General features: G+C 38.7%; 1 protein-coding gene across 7 annotated transcripts in view; it reads right to left on the bottom strand.

The window, feature by feature from the left end:
* The window catches only part of NSMCE2 (NSE2 (MMS21) homolog, SMC5-SMC6 complex SUMO ligase), a 223438-nt gene that overhangs the window by 121737 nt on the left and 82439 nt on the right, over positions 1-19262 (bottom strand). Inside the window, exon 5 of one of the 7 annotated variants that reach the window (XM_049700546.1) lies at positions 14471-14505. The exons of the other annotated variants lie outside the window; for them this stretch is intronic. Coding sequence (XP_049556503.1) covers positions 14471-14505 — 35 coding nt within the window. The remainder of the gene's footprint in view (positions 1-14470; positions 14506-19262) is intronic. 7 annotated transcript variants of the gene reach the window in all.

Genomic DNA, 19262 nt, shown 5'->3' with positions numbered 1-19262 from the left:
AGACTTGAAAGCAGGACTTATAAGTAGATATTTGTATACCAACGTTCATTAGTAGCATTACAGCCCTGCGGTGGAAACGACCCCAGTGTTTATTGATGGATGAACGGATAAACAAAATGTGGTATATACAGGCCATGGAATCTTATTCAGCCTTTAAAAGGAATGAAATTCTGTTACATGCTACAACATGGACCTTGAAGACACTGTGCTAAGTGAAATAAGCCAGGCACAAAAAAGACAAGTATTACATAATTCTACTTATAGGAGGTACCTAAAACAGTCAAATGTACAGAGACAGAAAGCAGAACAGTGGTTACCAGTGGTTGGGGGTGGGGATGGGAACATTTAATGGCTATAGCTTCATTATGGGATAGTGACAAGGTGCCAGAGATGGACAGTTGTGATGGTTGCACAACAAGGTGAATGCACTTAACGCCATTCAACTGCACGCTGAAAAGATGTTGGAACGACAGATTTCATGTTATACGTATTCTACCATCAAATCCCCCCACAGAACAATATAATACAAAGAGTGAGTTCTAATGTAAATGGTGGACTTCAGCTGACAGTAATGTATTAATATCGGTTCATCAACTGTAACTGACAGACCACACGAATACGCAAGACGTTAAAAATTGTAGCTGCGGGGGCGAGGCAAAAATCTCTGTACTATGTGCTCCGTTTCTCTGTAACCCTAAATCTGCTCTTTAAAAAAAAAATGTCGATTAATTAAAAGAAAAATCTAAACAAATGAGGTTGCTCTGTGGCAAACTCCTTTCTTTCATGTTGTGCCCTGCACTGACTCCCCAGTGATCTGTTTCCTTATCCAGGACCCTTAGTCCCTTTGTCTGGACCCTGGGCCCCTGCCACTCAGCCTCTTTGCCTGGTTCCAGCCTCCTTTTCTGCCAATTCTGATCTCATCCCTTTAATGTTCACGTATTTCCTGGTGTCCTAGAGGCCCAGATTCCGGGTTCTCTTGTTCCCATGGGCCCTGGATGCTAATACGGTTTCCCAGTTTGTCTACCTTGCTCTGACCTATGACTTGTCTTGACCTCACTGTCTGTGTATATTCTGGCTGGAAGTGACCGGGTTACTACTGACCCTTGGTACTCTAAACCTTGATATAGTTCCCTAATTCTGTCTACCAACCTTGTGTTTATCTGGCTATCAAGCCCAGCCCAGCCTAATGGTAATTAAATATGAAGAGTGCTTGGGGGTATGATATTGGTACGAAATGAAAATATTCAAAAACATTTCTTAAAACTAGAAATAAAAATGTTCTTTATTCAGCGTAAAATGCTTCTCTATTAAACTCTTAGGGGCAGATTTTTATTCTACCTTCTAATTTCCTGCTTTAATTCTATGAGTACAGGGTATCCTAAATGTAAAGCAAGAATTGCAAACTTAAAGGGCTACCAAGGAAACACAGTTAAAGTGTACCAGAGATAAGACAAGGGAATGGTCAGAATTGTGACTGAGAAGCACAGAGACAGAGAATAGAGACAGAGACAGAGACAGAGAAAAGAAAGGGGGCAGCATGAGTGCCTTATGTAGACTCTACGGTTTAAGACACCGAGTTTGAGCCAAACCAGCCCATAAAATGTTTATTTATCAAAATACCAGAGAGAAGCTTAGGCCTAGGAAGGATATGGGCATTCAAATCACATTTCAGAATGGTGAACCCTTTGGCCAAGTGAGGATGCAATTAATAACAGGACTAGTTTCATTACACTGTTGGGATGGAGATAACCCTATGAAGGCTGAAAAGACATTCTTCTAAGGCCTGATGCATTTTGCTGCCAGTGTTCTCAAAAAAGAAAATTGTATGGATGAGAATAAAGGCTTAAAAAGAAAAAAGAGCACAAATGTCTCAGATTTCTTTTTCATAAAGGGGTTTACTCTTTTAAAGCCAAATACTTAAGTTCTCTTCTTTCCTATCCTCATTTTATAAAAGGGAACTGAACTATGACCAGTTGTTATCATTTACTGCCAAAAGCAATTTTTGGATCAGAAAATATTATTACACTTTGATCCCAGAAGTTTTAAAAACAGATTAGAGAATGTTCTTCACTTTGAGTCCATGACATGAGACGAATGGAACAAAGTCTCTGCTTGCCTACCCTGAGCATTTGAAATGAGCAGATGAATTAGAAAAAGGCACACATTCCTCCGGGCACATGGGGCACATGCCTTGGAGATTAGAACACAGACCAGTATTTAGCCACCCCTTGCCACCTCAGCCAGGCGCTTTTGTGTAGTGTGTAATAAACTCTACAGCCGTATACAACAAACCTCTCCCATCCCACCGTTAGAAATGTTATTTTAATAAAGGAGTTAGTTTGATTCCGTGAGTCAGTACTTTCTAGCCCGCTGTGTCTCTGTATCTGATCAACAATCCCCAATTTCCAAACTATCTAAGCTGTCAAAATAATTCATTCCCTGGCAATGACTTTCAATGGTTTGATACTGAACCACTTACCTGAATCCTTCCCTGCCTCAAACTTCAGCCTGGCTAACAACTTCACTGCCCGCTCTACTCTTCTCACCTTGCTGCCTGGAGGGGTGCACATGATAACCTCGTTAAGAACTAGGCCTCCCTGCCCAGCTACCCGGCTCTCATGGCCTCAGCTCTGCAGGGGCAGCCCATTAGCTCAGCCAAGTCCCTGAGCTTCTCCTTTACCCAAGAAAGGCATCTTTTATGAGATTCTTCCCACCTACCTCACCTAGCTCTGCAGAGTAGACCCAGAAAGGCTCTCTCTAGGGCTACCAGGAAATAAGTCATAAAATCTTATTGGTATCTTTAAGCGAATTTGTGTTAGCATCTCTGACAAGGTAAAAGCCAGTACTAGTAAATAGGCTGGGTTTGAGTACTGAGAATGAGTTGTATATATAGTAACAGACACCCGTCATGTTAATTAGAATATTTAACACAAAGGCAGGAAATAGTATAAAATAACTTACATAAATAGGTAGATTCTGCCCACTTAGGATAACATTCATAGAGCACTATGACATGTAACTAACTGAGGGGGAAAACAATGCAAAGATGCATGAAAGAATGAGTGTATTTTTCATGCCAAAACTTGGGATACGTGGTCTGACAAGTATATGTCAGTGGAATAGAACATCAGAAAGTAGAACTCTCCTAAAAGTTAAGGAACATAGTCAATGAAAATATAAGATTATTCAAAATTGCAAAGAGTTGCTAACATATGGGAGATAGACAGAAATGTTCTAAAGGATAACCAACGATATGAAGCAGAATAAGAGCAGTTTCCCTGGGTTATGTACATGGCAAAGACCAAAAGGTTTAATAACACCTGAGTCGGCCAGTATGTTGGAAATGGGCTCTCCTATACATTTTTGATGGGAATTTAAATTAATATAATCTTTATGAAGGGCAATTTGTCCTCCAAAGTAAAAATTTTTTAATTTATATATTGACTCAGTAACTTCCCAGGATTTACATCTTACAGATACAGACCTACTTGTGTGGAATTTTGTATACATAAGGATATCCACTGCAGTAATGTCGGTAACAAAGAACAATTATCCCCACCATCAGGGGACTGGTTAAAAATTACGAGCTGCTATGTAGCCAATAAAAACAATGAGGAAGCCCTAATGTACTGATATGGAAGAATATCCAAAATCTTTTAAGTGAAAAAAAAAAAAAAGCAAACTAGAACAGCGTGTCTAATATGCTACCATCAATATACACTCACACAGATACACATACTTCTAACAGGGATACAAAAGAAAGCGGCAATAGTAACTGCCTCTCAGGAAGGCAAAGACCCTTCTTTTCACCACAGTCTTTTGTACTTTGTCTATTTTACACTATGTGCATATATTACCTAATCAAAAGATAAAAACAGTCAAAAAGGCCAGGAATATATATGTATGTGTGCATAGAAAAAAAGAGACAATCTCGGGCAGCAGTGGTCATCAAAGCTTTCCCACAGAAGGCACTGTAGTGAAATCAGCCTGACAGGGAGTGGCTACGTGAGGCTGCAGAGGTTTCCAGGAGGACAGACTGGAGAGGCAGAAAGGAACGAGAGGAAACCATTTTTTCTCTGCAAAGAGAAGGTGGATCAGAAAGAGAGACTAACAGTATACAGACACTGAATGCTACCCACTTTCCCACACTCCTTCTATAGTACTTCTCTCTGAATAGGTCATGTGTGTGATTATATAATATAATCCATTCAGTTACTGAATGTCTACTATGAGCCAGGAACTATGCTAGATGCTGAGGACATGAAAATTGATGAGACTCAGTCCGTGATCTCAGTAAGCTCTCTATCTGATGAAACTGCAAGTCATAGAGGAGAAGAATTCCATAGAGAAAAACCTGATTAGCATGTATCTAAGAGCAATTATCTATCCATTCTACATCATGCGGTGGTAATAATGCTGGTGATGAAAACAACAGCTAACACATATAACATTTATGGTGTGCAAAACACTGTTCTAAGTGACTTTCGTATATTAATTCATTTAATCTTCACAACAACCCTATAAAGTGGATATACTCTTAGTATACCATTTTAAAAGACAGAGAAACTGAGGCACAAAGAGTTTTTTTTGTTTTTAACTTATCCATAGTTACACAGTTACTGAGGGGCTAAACTCAGACTTGAACTCAAAAAGTGTGACTCTAGAACTAAGCTATGAACTACTATTAGCGAACCTGAAAGAATAAGTGCCAATCTCAGAACAATAATATGATCTCACAAATACCTGCATAGGACTTTGCAGTTTACAAAATACTTTCATGTGTTATCTCATTTTCAATATATAGTAGCCCTGTGATACATTCTCTTTGAAATGAAAACACATTCCAGCTATTAAAATAAATGAAATAATAAAAGCTACTATAAATTCTCATCACTGAAAATAACTGTGGTAGTAGGAAAGTTTCAAAAAATTCTATACGAATTCATCACATCGTAAGGTTCAAGTTAGTATTAGTCAAGCGTCACTGCTTTCATAGGACAAGGCAATGAGAGACTAGACAATGGGATTTATGTATTTTAAATGCCATTTAAACAGTGAAATACTGGCTCTGATTTACTAAAATAATGATTCTTAGACTCTATTGTTAATTATACAGTTATGTTGACCACTTTGGCAATTGGTATATATTTAGATATTGTACTATTCAATTAGCATTAAATGAAATGCATTTTTTAACATGGCGGGATTCTGACTTAGAGGCCTTCAGTCATAACCCCAATAAAATGCATTTTAATCAATCCTCCTCAAAATAGTTTAAATTGTTTAAATAGAACAAACTAGAACAGAAAGTTTGAAAAGCAAATTTACTTTTCAAATTTAGGAAAGGAAATTCCCAATTAATTTCTACCAACTTAGCTCTTAAATAGATCCAGACATGCTTGTAGGAAGTACCAGTCCCCTTTACTCAATGGGGGTTTCCTTACTTTTGTTAATTTTGGATTTCCTTGTCAGCAGGGACACACGATATTTATTTCTACTTTTCCAATCAATATATAAGTAAAGTGAGCACTACTCAGTGAAAATGAAGTGTGCATAGCCCTTATAAAGTAAAATAGATATTCTCTACTCAGTTTTCCAACCAAGGTACACAAATATCGGGTGAAAGAAAATTAAGCCTCGGCACAACTGGAGGGAAAAAAAAATTGCCAGCCATCTTCCCAGCACAATGTTTTCTACAGGGTCTTTCTACAGTATTATCGCATGCTCTTTAATATTCGCCACTTTAAAAGGCTCTCTTTAATTAAATAATTACTTTCTTGGGAAAACACAACTCAATCCTAAATTGAATAGGATTCTCACCTCTCCACTTAAATTCTACCTCTTCTTCAAAGTCTTGTTCAAAACTCATTTTCTCTATGAAGCCATCACCCTCTGGTTTCAAAGCTCTCTCCCTTCTCAGGTGTTAGTTATATGAATCACATATCCTGGCATTTGATCGTTTGCCTCCTATTCTTTTTCTAACTCGGCGGCACTCAGTTTATATTTCTCTCATGGCACTTATTACTTTGCTTTGAATCACAGTGATTTTAAGTATCTGTTTCTCTGCTCCACTAAAAGGACAAAGTCACAGCCAGCTGTGTGCACTATCTTTGATTAAAGCCCAGTCCTCGACACATCAATAATAAATGCTTGTTGGATTGAATGGATATAAATTTTGCCCATTTTGTAAGAATACAAACTTCTTGAAACAAAAGAATATGCCACATTTCTTTTTTCTCTATTCCTAGATACCTGGCCTAATGCCAGGCACTAAATAGCCATTTTTGAATATAAATTTGTTGAATGTATAATCAACATATGCCACGTAAGTAAACCAGTTGTAATTAAATTTTACTTATGCTAAATTATCTCTTCAGTTGCTTTGATATCTGAATAAACACGTCCCTGATCAAAGGGATGACTCAAAAAAGTGAGGTTACTTCAATTACCCCTTATTTTGAGGGTTGCATATTGAGAAGAGAGGTTAGTAACACACACACACACACACACACACACACACACACACACACACACACACACACAGTGAAAACGTGGCCACAGTACTTTCTATCTCCTCCCATTAAGAAGCAGTGTCCACTCTCCCATCCCTTGAATCTGGGCTGCCTGGCGATTGCTTTGACTAATAGCCTAGCAAAAGTTACACTGTGCAATTTCCAAGCGGAGACCTCAAGAGATCCTCTGCTTCTGCTCTTATCTCCCTTCTACCACTCTGTGGACAAACCTGAACTAATCTGCGGGAGGATGAGACTGCATGAAGCAGGGACAAGCTGTGCTGACTGAGGGTGCCCTAGACCAAGAAGCCCCAAGTCAACCAGGCAGCTGGCCGCAGCTGTGTGAGTGAGCCCAGCCAGACCAGCAGCAGAGTCACCTAGATAAGCCCAGTCCAAGTGGCCAATCCACAGTATCAGGATCCAAATGAACGGTTTGTCAAGTCACTAAGTTCTGGGGTGGCTCATTCCACAACTAAAGCTGACTGAGAGCTGGAAACCCAACACCACTTTTTAAAACTGAACGCTTACGTGGTGTCACAATGCTGATTGTTATTCCACAGCAGTTTTGAACTTTAGAGCCAATGCAAATCATTTTTATATGTTTAATTATAATTGAATAAAATATTCCAATTATGATTAAAGCACAATTTCTAACTAAAAAGTAATTGTGAGCTTTTTGATTGATTAAAAAAACTATTATCTAATAAATGAATACAACTCATCTCCATCCCCTCATGTACCATGAGAATTTTTTTTTTAAACTACACAATGTGTTTCTTGCTTCAAAATTGGATAAAAATCTTTATTTTTAAACACCCCTATCTGGGAGGGGCAAAAGAAGCAGTGAAGCAAACTCTTAATCAATACTACCAACAAGAAGGAAAAACACAGAAAATCAAAAGCAATGGCTAATTCTGCCCCCCAATCTTATTAGATTATGGAATTTAGTTTATGAATTTTGAAATACGAAAAATATGAATCATTTTCGGTCTAGGACTGAGAAATTTGTGCATCCTTGTTAACAGAAAATTCAACTAAAGTAAGAAAATGATACCAAGAAGAGACACTCTTTCTCCCTTTAATGTTTTGGCCCATGTGCCCCTTGGTCCTCCTCTCAGCCACCCGAGCATCCCTTGCTGGCTCCTCCTTTTCTTCCACTCCTTGACTCTCTTGGACTCCTCCCCCTGCATGGGTCACCTACTCCCACAGCTCCAGCTGTTGCTCAGGAATGTGTGAAGAGCCTCTCTCCTCCTCTCCTTAGCCCCGGTCTAACACCAGCGCTTTCCTCATTTCCAACCATTTGTTGAAGATCTATGCCAAAATCTAGGCCCTTAAACTCAATATACTTGACAATTGAGTCTTCCTCCCCACCTGAAGACCAGCTCTTCCATGAGACATCTTGCTGCTTTTCATGGTATTATCTTTTCCCCAGTTACCCAAACCAGAAACCTCAGAGCCATCTTCAACTCCTTATTCTCTTACGTCTATTATTGTTTTAAACGAGTGGACAAGTCCTAAAGATTTTACTTCCACTACACCTCCTGCGTTCGACGTCTTTTCCAATTGCCCCACTGTAATTCAGAATGTCATCAGGGGGCTTCCCTGGTGGCTCAGTGGTTAAGAATCCGCCTGCCGATGCAGGGGACATGGGTTCGGGCCCTGGTCTGGGAAGATCCCACATGCCGCGGAGAAACTAAGCCCGTGTGCCACAACTACTGAGCCTGCGCTCTAGAGTCCATACCACCGAAGCCTGCACTCCGTAACAAGAGAAGTCACCACAATGAGAAGGCCGCTCACCGCAACTAGAGAAAGCCCGTGCACAGCAATGAAGACCCAACGCAGCCAAAAAAAAAGAAAGAAAAAAGAATGTCTTCAGTACTGAACTGGACCACTGTAACAAGACCTCTTCCCACCCCAATTTACCCTATATACCACAGCCAGACTTATCTTCTTACAGTTTGAATACAATCAGATGGCTCACCTAATGAAAAACTGAATGCGCCTAACCCTAACCCTAACCCTAACCCATGGCTTACTAATTAAACTATCCTATTTAAGGCAACAAGTAACTCCATAAATCAGCCCCAACTTACCCTTGTAATCTTATGTCCCAGGTACTTATGCTCTAACTGGATTACTTGCTGGTAATCATGTCCTGTGCCTTTTTCCACTTCTCTTCATGGCTTACAGTATTTTCCTACCCAGTAATGGTAATCACAATACATATGCAATATTTATACTGCTTTAAAATTTAATATTATATTATAAAGCATTTTCTTAACGTTTCATTTTTTAGATGAGTGATTTCCCCAAATCTCTTGATGGTTTCCAAGTTTTCCTACTGAATATCACTGAGAAATATCTTTGTATAAAAGAATTTGCTTTGGGGGGTTATTTTATTAGAATTAATTCCCCAAAGTACAATTACCAGAGAAACATTTTAAAGAGTCTCACTATATATTCTGCACCTTTAATATTCAGTTGATTATAGTTATCTTAAATTATTATTGTATTATCAAAGCTTAAGCTTGATCCTCTCATAACTACATTGTTGGTATTTATAACCTATAATTTTAACACGCTTCTCCCAACCTTCTGCCCCTTCGGGGCCTCCACCTCTCCTCCAACTTCAAACTCTAGTCGCCAACTCGTGCAATTACCAGAATTCAGCTGTAGGCCAACGGCCATCATAGCAAAACCAGAATAGCTTATTGCTTCTCAAAGCCTGGAATTCTGAAAACATAATAATATACTTTCTATTTTTAGAGGTGGGGTCCTGGGGGAACTTGCTATTCAAGTCAAATGAGTCAGTCAAGATGAGAAAGTTAATATATTTCAGTCAGTTTGTCTGTGCTGGCATGCACCATCGCCTAAAGCAGTGAACACAGAATATTTTATTTTAAAGGACAGTATGCATACACGTTCAAATATCAGAGTATAAATAGGATATTTCAGTATTGGTTTCCATTTTGCACACTATTTAAACAAAACAATCAGCCTATTTCAAAGCCGCTATAAACTTTACTTCAAATTCCTCTCTTGCCAAATAATCTCACATGCTAACCTTCCTAATCTTTGCTATTAGATATCCCTCTCCAGATTAAAGCTTCTTAAAGGTCTCACATGATACCTGTGCACTTACTCTGCCGTGGGGAAGACTCCAAGAAGTCAGTGATATCTGTATTAAGGCAGAAGGGTAGACTCTGTTGTAACCAAGTGAAGGGAGAGGTGGATCATAAGCAGAATATTCCATGAAGAGATCTAGTAAATGTGAAGGTCTGGAGGTGAAAGAGAACACAATACTTTCTGGGGACTGCAAGTGTTGGGATCAAAGGGCATAGAGGAAAGTGGTGAAAAAGTAGAACAAAACAAAACAAAACAAAACAACCTGGTTGCAAAAAGGGCCTTTATTCTAGGAGGGTTGGGGGAGCCTCTGAAAGACCACATGGTGGACAACCATGGCCAGATCTACACTTTACAACGATCAATCACTCTGGCAGAAACTGACAAGAGGCCAGTCTGGAGCTGGGAGCACGTAGGCTGAGAGTAAAATGGGAAATTGAGCAGTAGTAGCAGTGAGAGCAGAAAGAAATGGAGAAGGGCTTGGTAGAGGGTTCTAGGAATGGGACTAGATAGCACATCTTCTTAACTGGCTGAAAATTCTTACTCATCTCTTTGTAGGAATAATTTTCTGCTTCTACTTTTGGTTAATGTAAAATAAAGCCACTGTCCTCTAAAGCAGAAGGAAAATATACCTAAATAAGCAACTACTATATTTTCTTGACTCTATACTACTATCGAATGTAAGAAGCATCATCAACTTAATGTTTTATGTGTGGGTGGAAAAGTCAATGCTATCACATGAACAGGAGAGATGGAGGTTACTAAGCCTGATGGTTGGGGGAAGGAATTAAAAATTCTTGAGTCTAACTTGTAAGTTTCCTGCTTTATGCAGTTGAAGTCAATGAATAGTATCCCCCCCTAGGGAAAGAGGAAGGAAGTACCTTCTACCAGTAAGCAGCCAATGGTCAAACTGGGCAAGGAAGGTTGCCAGAAAGTCTGGGAACACCTCCAGCCAATTGGCAGCCACACTTTGTACTTAGAGCATGGTTGTTGCCCAGATCTACCAAAGCAACCTTGATGAAAAGGGACACAACACCTTACTCTGTCCTCTCATTCCCAGGACTAGTGTGCATCACAGGATCTGTCATGGAATATCTGTCCCACGGAGGGGAAAAAAGCTTCCATAAACTAAGTTTTAACCCCACTTTGCAATCCTTCAATCATTCCCCAAATATACATGAAGCACTGGTTCCATGCCAGGTGCTGTCCTAGGCGCTGCGGACAGTGCCAATCACCGTGGACAAGTGCTGCTCTGGCTCAGGTGACATTCCAACCAAATGCAAACTGCATGATGAAGACTAAGCACCCCATACTAAAGAAAACTGATTAATTTATCTGACCTGGAAAACTTTATTATTTTATTTTAAAAAATAGACTGATTACATTTATTTTGGAAAGCTCTACTCAGTACCTTTCATCAACCCCCTCCACCCCACTCTCATTTCCTCTCCAGGTTCTTTGAGTCAAGTCCTAGGACCCTGTGATCTCAAGTGACCAGTATCCTTTTTCTCTCACTCCCAAGACATTAATTACTTGCCTGTGGTCCTGCTGCCTAGCCCAGTGTTCTGCGTAACAGAGGTGCTAGTTCACTAAAAAATATAATTTGAAATAAGTCAGCAGGTGATTAAAAAAAAAAAAAGCTAAATAGCCAGGTTCAAACACAAAGCAGATCCTCTGCAGTTAAACATAGAGTGTACCTGTAAGAGAATCCCTAATATAGTAAAGACTCATGCAGGACACAGTCATAATAGCTGCAGCTCCTTTTCATCTGCTCCATTACGTCCACTCACGATGAATACATTTCACCAGACGCAGCATGGTTCATTATGTGACTAGGGCTGTTCCTGACACTTCACTCCCTGCCTCCCTAACAAGAAAAGGTTGCCAAAACCAATATTGTACTGAAAAATGATTTGTTACCTTATCAACATTTTTCTGTTCACACCCTTGTCAATGACAGAACATTCCTTAACTACTTGACAGCCTATTTTATCCTTCATTACAATCTCTTAACACTTTTACGAAATGACTAAAACACTCTGAGCTTGTTTCCTTGCACTTGAGGATTTATGCCAACTGCTAATGATGTATAAAATGTATAACTTTGGAAATAGAAATTATTAAAGTTATGCCTTTAAGCAAGTTAAAAAAAGATTAGGAAATTAATATTTGGGGAGTATATTACAGTTTATAAAACACTTTCACTTTTCATTTAAAAATATCTGGTTTAATCCCTATACAACTCTGTGGGCTAGGAAGCATTATTATTATTATGTGACCTACACTTTACAGAAATGTAAAATTCTATTGATTTGATCAAAAATACAAACTATTATTTGGTTGAGCCAGAATCTGAATGTATATTTTCTGATTCCAAATTCCAGGATCTTTCTATGGGTTGGACAGTCTCTGCCCTTAACATTGTTATCAGTGGAGCTGATTAAATACATGACTTTAAAAAGTTATCAAGAAAAAAGGATTTCATGACTAATATTAACAAATACAAGGCAAATAACTCTGAAGGACAATTCTTGAATATAACAAAAATATGAAAATATGATCGTTAAGGCTATCAAATTACACATATGAATCGACAACTTCTTTTTAGAGCTATTAAGATGTGTACCGCATTCCACCTAAACTCTGTAAAGTGAGTAGATGCTAACTAGGTGCCAAAGACCAGAATGTAAGCCCCATAAGCACAGGGACTTGTCTATTTCCTTCACTGTTACATTCCCATCACACTCAATAAACACTGGTTGAACGAATGAATGTGAAGTACAACATGGAGTACAAAACTGAGGCTCTGAGATAGAGAATTATAGTTTCCATTCAAACCCAAGACACCAAGTACACTTTAATTTATTAGATAATTGCTGAGTAATTTATATGTGCCTATGTCTATGCTGTGTATTTTTGGATCTTCCCTTTTAGACAACAAGCTACATGAGATCTGGAATTAGAAGTCAGATTTGTGTCCTCTACAATGCCTAGCTAAACAACCTTTGGTAGATCATTTTCAACCTTGATTGTACATCAGCATCGCCTGGAGGACTTAAAAAAAAAATGCCTGGAGTCCCATCAGACACCAGCTAAATCTGTAACTCTGGGGGGTGGTGACTGAGCTCTAATTTTATTTTTAAGGTGCACAGCTGATACTGATATCCAGTGATGGGTAAGTGCCACTACTGCAAACTAATGGTCCTCAAACTCTGGCTTAGTGGAGAATCACCTGGAGGGCTTGTTAAACTTCAGCCCCATCCCCAGAGTTCCCAATTCAGTAGCTCTTGAGTGCACCTGAAAATCTGTGTTTTTAATAAGTTTCCAGGTGATGTTGACGCTGCTGGTGTGGGAACAGACTTTGAGAACCACTGCCACAAACTATGATGATTCTTGAATGAATTAAAGGATAAATGTTCGAGATACATGAATAGAAAAACATGAACGTTATATGAAAAATTTAAATATAAAAAATGAACTTCATGCTCAATATCACTGGTCATTAGAAAAACATAAATTAAATTCACAATGAGATAACATTACATACTTATTAGAATGGCTAAAATTAAAACCAAAGTAACCCAAGTGCTGGTGAGGGGGCACAGCAGCTACAACTCTCATACACTGAGAGAGGAACGCAGGAGGGTATCATATTGGAAAACAGTCTGTCAGTTTCTTTTTTAAAGTTTCTAAAACTTTATTAAGTGAGAGCTGAAGTCTAATGAAGATAAGATACAGTAAGTCATCCTTAGATACTTAAAATGTGTTAAAGTAAAATATATTGAGTGAACTTTCAGATACAATTGAAGAAATATTGTCAGTAATCTTTGTGTTAAAAAAAATCCTGGATATAGAGAGAGGTGTTGGGTGACTTTAGATTTACCAATGTCACCATAATATTTTTTCAAAAGGGGATGAAAAAAAAGTTGTGATATTAAATATTGCCAAATTTCACATCAGTCCCCAGGAAAATTCTACAAAGGACTGTGAAAAAGATGATTTAATAAATCACTTAAGAAGCTGATCATCAATATAAACAAACATACAGGCATAAGGAATAAATTCTCATGGACTAACGTAATAAGATAGGATTACTGACCAGATCAAAAGAAACTTACAAATACTGGGAAAGTATCTTAATTTTCAGTAATTCATGTAAGTATTGTAGGGGAGGAAAACTTTTCTTCTTCCCTTCTAGGTTCTTTGACTGGTCTAATAACTAAGTTGACATAAGACAGATTAGCAGGAGAAAAACAAATTTAATTTTGTATGTACGGAATCTATAAAAATAAGACTCAAAGAAGTCACCCAAGCAGGCAGCTTTTATACCTTTTAGACAAGGAAACAATAGATCTGTGAGAAAATGACAAGTAAAAGGGGTTTGGGCTTGGGGTAGCAAGTTAGTGAAGGAGTAACAAGGTGTTTTTACACAACTTTCTTGGCCCTAAATTCCCTATCTCTGGTGAGAAGGATGCCTTCTACCTCTGGTATAGGGAGGGTACCCTTCAAGTGGGAGATTTATTTCCTGCTTCCAGGGAGGGGCAAAGGAAGTCAGCATGTCCATCTTCCCCTGGTTGTTTCTTAAGTAACTTTAATTTAAAATAATCAATGGAATATTACTCAGCCACAAAAAAAGAACAAAATAATGCCACCTGCAGCAACATGGATGGACCCAGACATCTTCATACTAAGTAAAGCAAGTCAGACAGAGAAAGACAAACATCATACAATACCACTCATATGTGGAATCTAATTTTTAAAAAAATGATACAAATGAACTTATTTACAAAACAGAAACAGTCTGTCAGTTTCTTATAAGTTAAATGCATACTCACCATAGGAGCCAGCAGTCCCATGCCTGGATATTTATCTAAGAGAAATTAAAACTTATATTCACATAAAAGCCTGTACGTGAATGCTTATAACAGCTTTATTCATAAGGGCCCCAAGCTGGAAACCACTGAAATGTCCTTCAACTGATGACTGGATAGATGAACAGATGAACTATGGTACATCTATATGATGGAATACTACTCAGCAACGCAACGCAACAACAAACTGTGGACGAAACTCAAATGCATTCTGCTCGGTGAAAAAAAGCCACTTACAAGGCTACACCCTGTATGATTCCATGTATGCAACATTCAGGAAAAGTAAAAACTATATGGAGAAAAGAAAAAAAAAAACCAAAGAACAGTGGTTGCCAGGGGCTGGGCTGGGGTGGGTGTCAACTACAGATGGGTACACATTATATACTAATCTAACGACTATAACACGTCAATCTTCCAGCCTCAGGGACTAATAACTTGACAGGACAAGACAATTCTTTTCTTAAGCATTATGTGCATCGTCCCTAGGACATTTACTCCTATTCTCGGTCGGGCTGCTTTCTGGGCACGGATGGCATCACACTCTCTCAAAATAAGCCACCAGGAGAGAAACACCCATAGATCACAGTCTGTTTAAACTTGCTGCTGACTCATTTCTCCCTTGATAAACTCAATCTTTCTTCCCTAATAACTTTATAGTCATCTCTCATTCTAAAGCTTCCCAGTTTCCTCGGAGATGTATTTGTTATCCATGTGACCTCCTGACTGTGAGACACTGGGTAAATATGTCACCTCCAGGATTCAGTCTGCTAAAAACAGAACCTGCATTTTTCACACATTCCTCTCCCGCACGTGGATGTCTCAAAGATTAAAACGGATGATGTATGTGCACGGGATTATTGCCGTTATGCTTGAAATACATTTCCTGGAATTTGTTCTAAACTTGTGGTGCAATAAATATCCTATTCCTCTCTCCCTAGGCACGGCAACTGTTCACACCGGAAATGGCATTCTTAGGCACTATTTACTGGGATCTGGAAAAGGAGGACTTAGTTTCAAGTCTCACTCTGTAACTTACTTTGTGACCTTGACCAAACCACTTGCCTTCTTTATCTATAAAATGGGCTTCAGCTACTACGTGTTTCTCTAGGGGCTACCTTGAAGGCAATATCAAGCACATACAAAGTACTATATGATGCCTGAGATGAATCCTACTCCCTGATCTCTAAATGGAAGTGACTAAGCAAGAGATTCTCTCTCAGCTAGATGAAACAGATTCCATCAGTGTCATCAGAGGACATCAATGTAGATCTATAATCTGGGAGACCCAAACAAACTCTTCACTACTCAGGAGTCCTAGGACACATCAATTTTTAAAGATGCGTGAAATGCTTGAGTTGAGAGAAGAGAAAAAACATGCAAGTGTTTTCAAGAGTTGGTGTGGTATATAAGGGAAAGAACATGAACTTTGGTGTCACCTAAACCTGGGTTTGAATTTCAGCACTTATGATCTTAGGGAAGTTATATTACCTCTCTTTGCATATTTTCTAATCTACAAAATGGGTACAGTTCTCTTGTAGAGTTGTGAGAAATAAACAATAATGTATATAAAGTATGCAAATACCATACCCCTTGTGAGAAATAATAATGTATATAAAGTATGCAAATTCCATACCCCTTCCATAGGTAGGCCCTCCAACAATGCCTGTACGTTATTCATTAATCCAACAAGCACTGATTAAATACCGTACGTAGTAGGCACTATACAAAACCTGGTTATTACTTCTAATATTACTATTTTCCAAAAGGACCAGGGAAAAATCTAGAGTGAAGGCGGAGCAGATGGGCATCTTTATTGTTTATTACAACGCACACGTAGAAAAGCCGATTTTTCACTACCAAAGAGCTCCCTGATAGCTTAATGCCCTGACTAAAACTCTACCACAACAGAATCAATCTAATTTGAATTAATATTTTTCTTCACTAATTATTTATTTGGTACCTCAAATCTGCTTTAAGATGTAAAAATTCCTAGGAAATAACTTTATGAAACAGAAGAGAGAGGATAGTTACACCTCTTCCTAATACTCTCTCTCTACCCTTGGCATCTCCTGTCTTCTGGTTCCACTGTTTACTAGCTTTGTAACCTTGGGCATATCACTTAATCTCTCTGAAGCTGCTTCATCATTAAGACGGGAATGGTAGCACGTAGCTACCACTTACATAAGTAAAGACCTACAGGAAAGAGAAACCATATGGGGTGGGAAACACAAAGAAAGCAGAAGGGAGGAGAGAGTCACAAAAGAATCAGACTGAATGACTCAAAGAGGAAGAGGGAGAGAGGCAAATACACAGAGAATGAAACATCACCATAGGGATAAATTTCACTCAAGGAGCATGAGTCCTTAGGCCAGCAATGCAATACAGCCTGAAAAAGTCAATCTCTGTTGTGAAACTTACGACTTTTTAGCATTTCTTAGCAATTAATGGTCATCCAGCAAATGAATGGTGATGGTGTCGTCAACATCAAAGAAAAAAATGAAGATGAACTGAGGGCCACAGAGATGATAAAAATGTCTATAGAAGAGCCAGCAAACTTAAATTTGTATAAATTTACTTAAATGTTCTAAGCAATCACACTAAAAGTGAGCATCTATTCCTGAGCATTATGCTGCTATTATAGCATTATGCTGCTATTATAGCATTATGCTATAATATGCTGGTATTAAAATCTATGTATTACTACATATACTATACATTTACACCAACATATCACTATAATGGGTTATAAGCACAAAGTCATGTATGATGTCTTTTCTGAGTAATTTAAAAAATAAAGAATTTTCAAAGACAATAAAAGTTGTTAACCTTTGCTGCTGATTTTAGATCCCAACTCTATACATGCTAATTTTCTTCCTCTTCTTTTCTTCTTTGCTGATGACACAGTATTGAAGGGAAAAGAAGTTTTATCATCAGACTACCTTAACTAGGTTCTGACCCTCTTTTTCTAGTTGAATAATTCTGTTCTGTAAATATTACCTGAGCTCTGATTAGATGAGGAACAAAAGAAACAAAGAGATGAATAAGCAACTGTTCCTGCCTTAAAGGGTCTTGGGCTTTGGTTAACTGCCGGCCAGCAACACACGTTGTTTGGATAGACAGTTATGCTGTACAACAAAGAAATTTACAGGTTGAAGGGGATCAGGATTAAGTCAGGTTGATCAACACCTGGCGTAGTTTAAATGCATCCAATGGATTTCTAGGCACAACCCTTTTCCCTGTTGGCACCACCACCTTTGTTTCTTCCTCATCTCTTTCCTTCCAGGCTTCAAAACTCACACACAACTTCCCAATCTTCAAAGATGCTAATCTTCTCTATACCTCCACTGCTCACCTGCAAGTAGGTTAGGGACTCCCATACCTGGCCCCTCACCATAAAATCTCCACCCGCTTTTCAAGAGAATCCACTGGGTTTCTACTCCACATTCCCAAATGATGTCAAATACACATTTTGGCCTTACCTTGAAGTGTGTTGAAGCAAAACCATCCCTTTCTCTGAAGAAATCATAATCTACTGTTAATTGGTCAAATTAAGGCTGATGTCCCTCGTTAAGTGCATAACAAGGCACTGAAAAATGGTATTATGAGAAGGCAAAATCAAAGATCGCAAACTGAGTTCGCACAGTGTTTTTAAAATTTAGTAACTGAAAAATAATCAGCTAAGCTTCTGGGTTTTCCAAAAGAACCTGAAGATCTGGCAACACTGGGTCCACCCTCACTCATAGCAACAAGGGACTGGCACAGGTGGCAGGGGTCTCCTTTAAATACAGCCTAAGCTCTCAAGTATATGACAGTTCTCCTGAAGACTGTTGTGACTATCAAGGATCTGTGCTATATACATTCCATGTGCCTAGACCTCAAGGAATACAGCAGTAGGCAAAACACGGAAGTGCCTACCCAATGGAACTACACTGCGGCTTTGAATAGATGCTGAAGGAAGGGGTAAGCAACCCATAAGGAACAGTAAAGTAAAGGTATTCTATTGTTCCTAAGAACTCCCTATCTAACGGGTTCCTTGAGGTGAATCCTTTTGTGAAGTGAATGGCCACTCCCTATTTTATCAGTTTTGAGAGCTATAACGAGCATGTTTCAAGTGAAGGTACATAGTTATTTTGTGAACCCATATAAATACAAGATTACAGTGTAAATTCCTGTGAACCCATATAATTACAAGATTACAGTGTAAATTCCTATGTCTGTATAGATATATCCGGATACAAATATCATTATCACTGAAATTGATTTCTGAGTTTCACTCATGGATTCAAATATCTCTGTATCTTATATTCTGCATATCTCCTATATGACCTAAATATACTGTTAAATTTGTGGTGAACATCTTCAGATTAGCAAATTTGCATTAAAAAAGACATGCTCTTATAACTTTTTTTTTTTTTTTTTTTTTTTTGCGGTACATGGGCCTCTCACTGTTGTGGCCTCTCCCATTGCGGAGCACAGGCTCCGGACGCGCAGGCTCAGCGGCCATGGCTCACAGGCCCAGCCGCTGCACGGCACATGGGATCCTCCCTGACCGGGGCATGAACCCGTGTCCCCTGCATCGGCAGGCAGACTCTCAACTACTGCGCCACCAGGGAAGCCCGCTCTTATAACATTTAAATGTACCATCAAAATTACATTTCATATTAATTTATTTTAATACTAAAGATCTCAGATTCACAGTAAACTCTATTTTGAACACAAAGTGAAGCCCTTAAACTGTAAGGGTTTCTAAGTATGA

This window comes from Orcinus orca, chromosome 17, assembly GCF_937001465.1.
Source record: "Orcinus orca chromosome 17, mOrcOrc1.1, whole genome shotgun sequence".
In the NCBI taxonomy this organism is placed as follows: Eukaryota; Metazoa; Chordata; class Mammalia; order Artiodactyla; family Delphinidae; genus Orcinus; species Orcinus orca.
The sequence above is the reverse complement of the archived record's forward strand: the minus strand, read 5'-3'. Positions and strand labels throughout refer to the sequence as shown.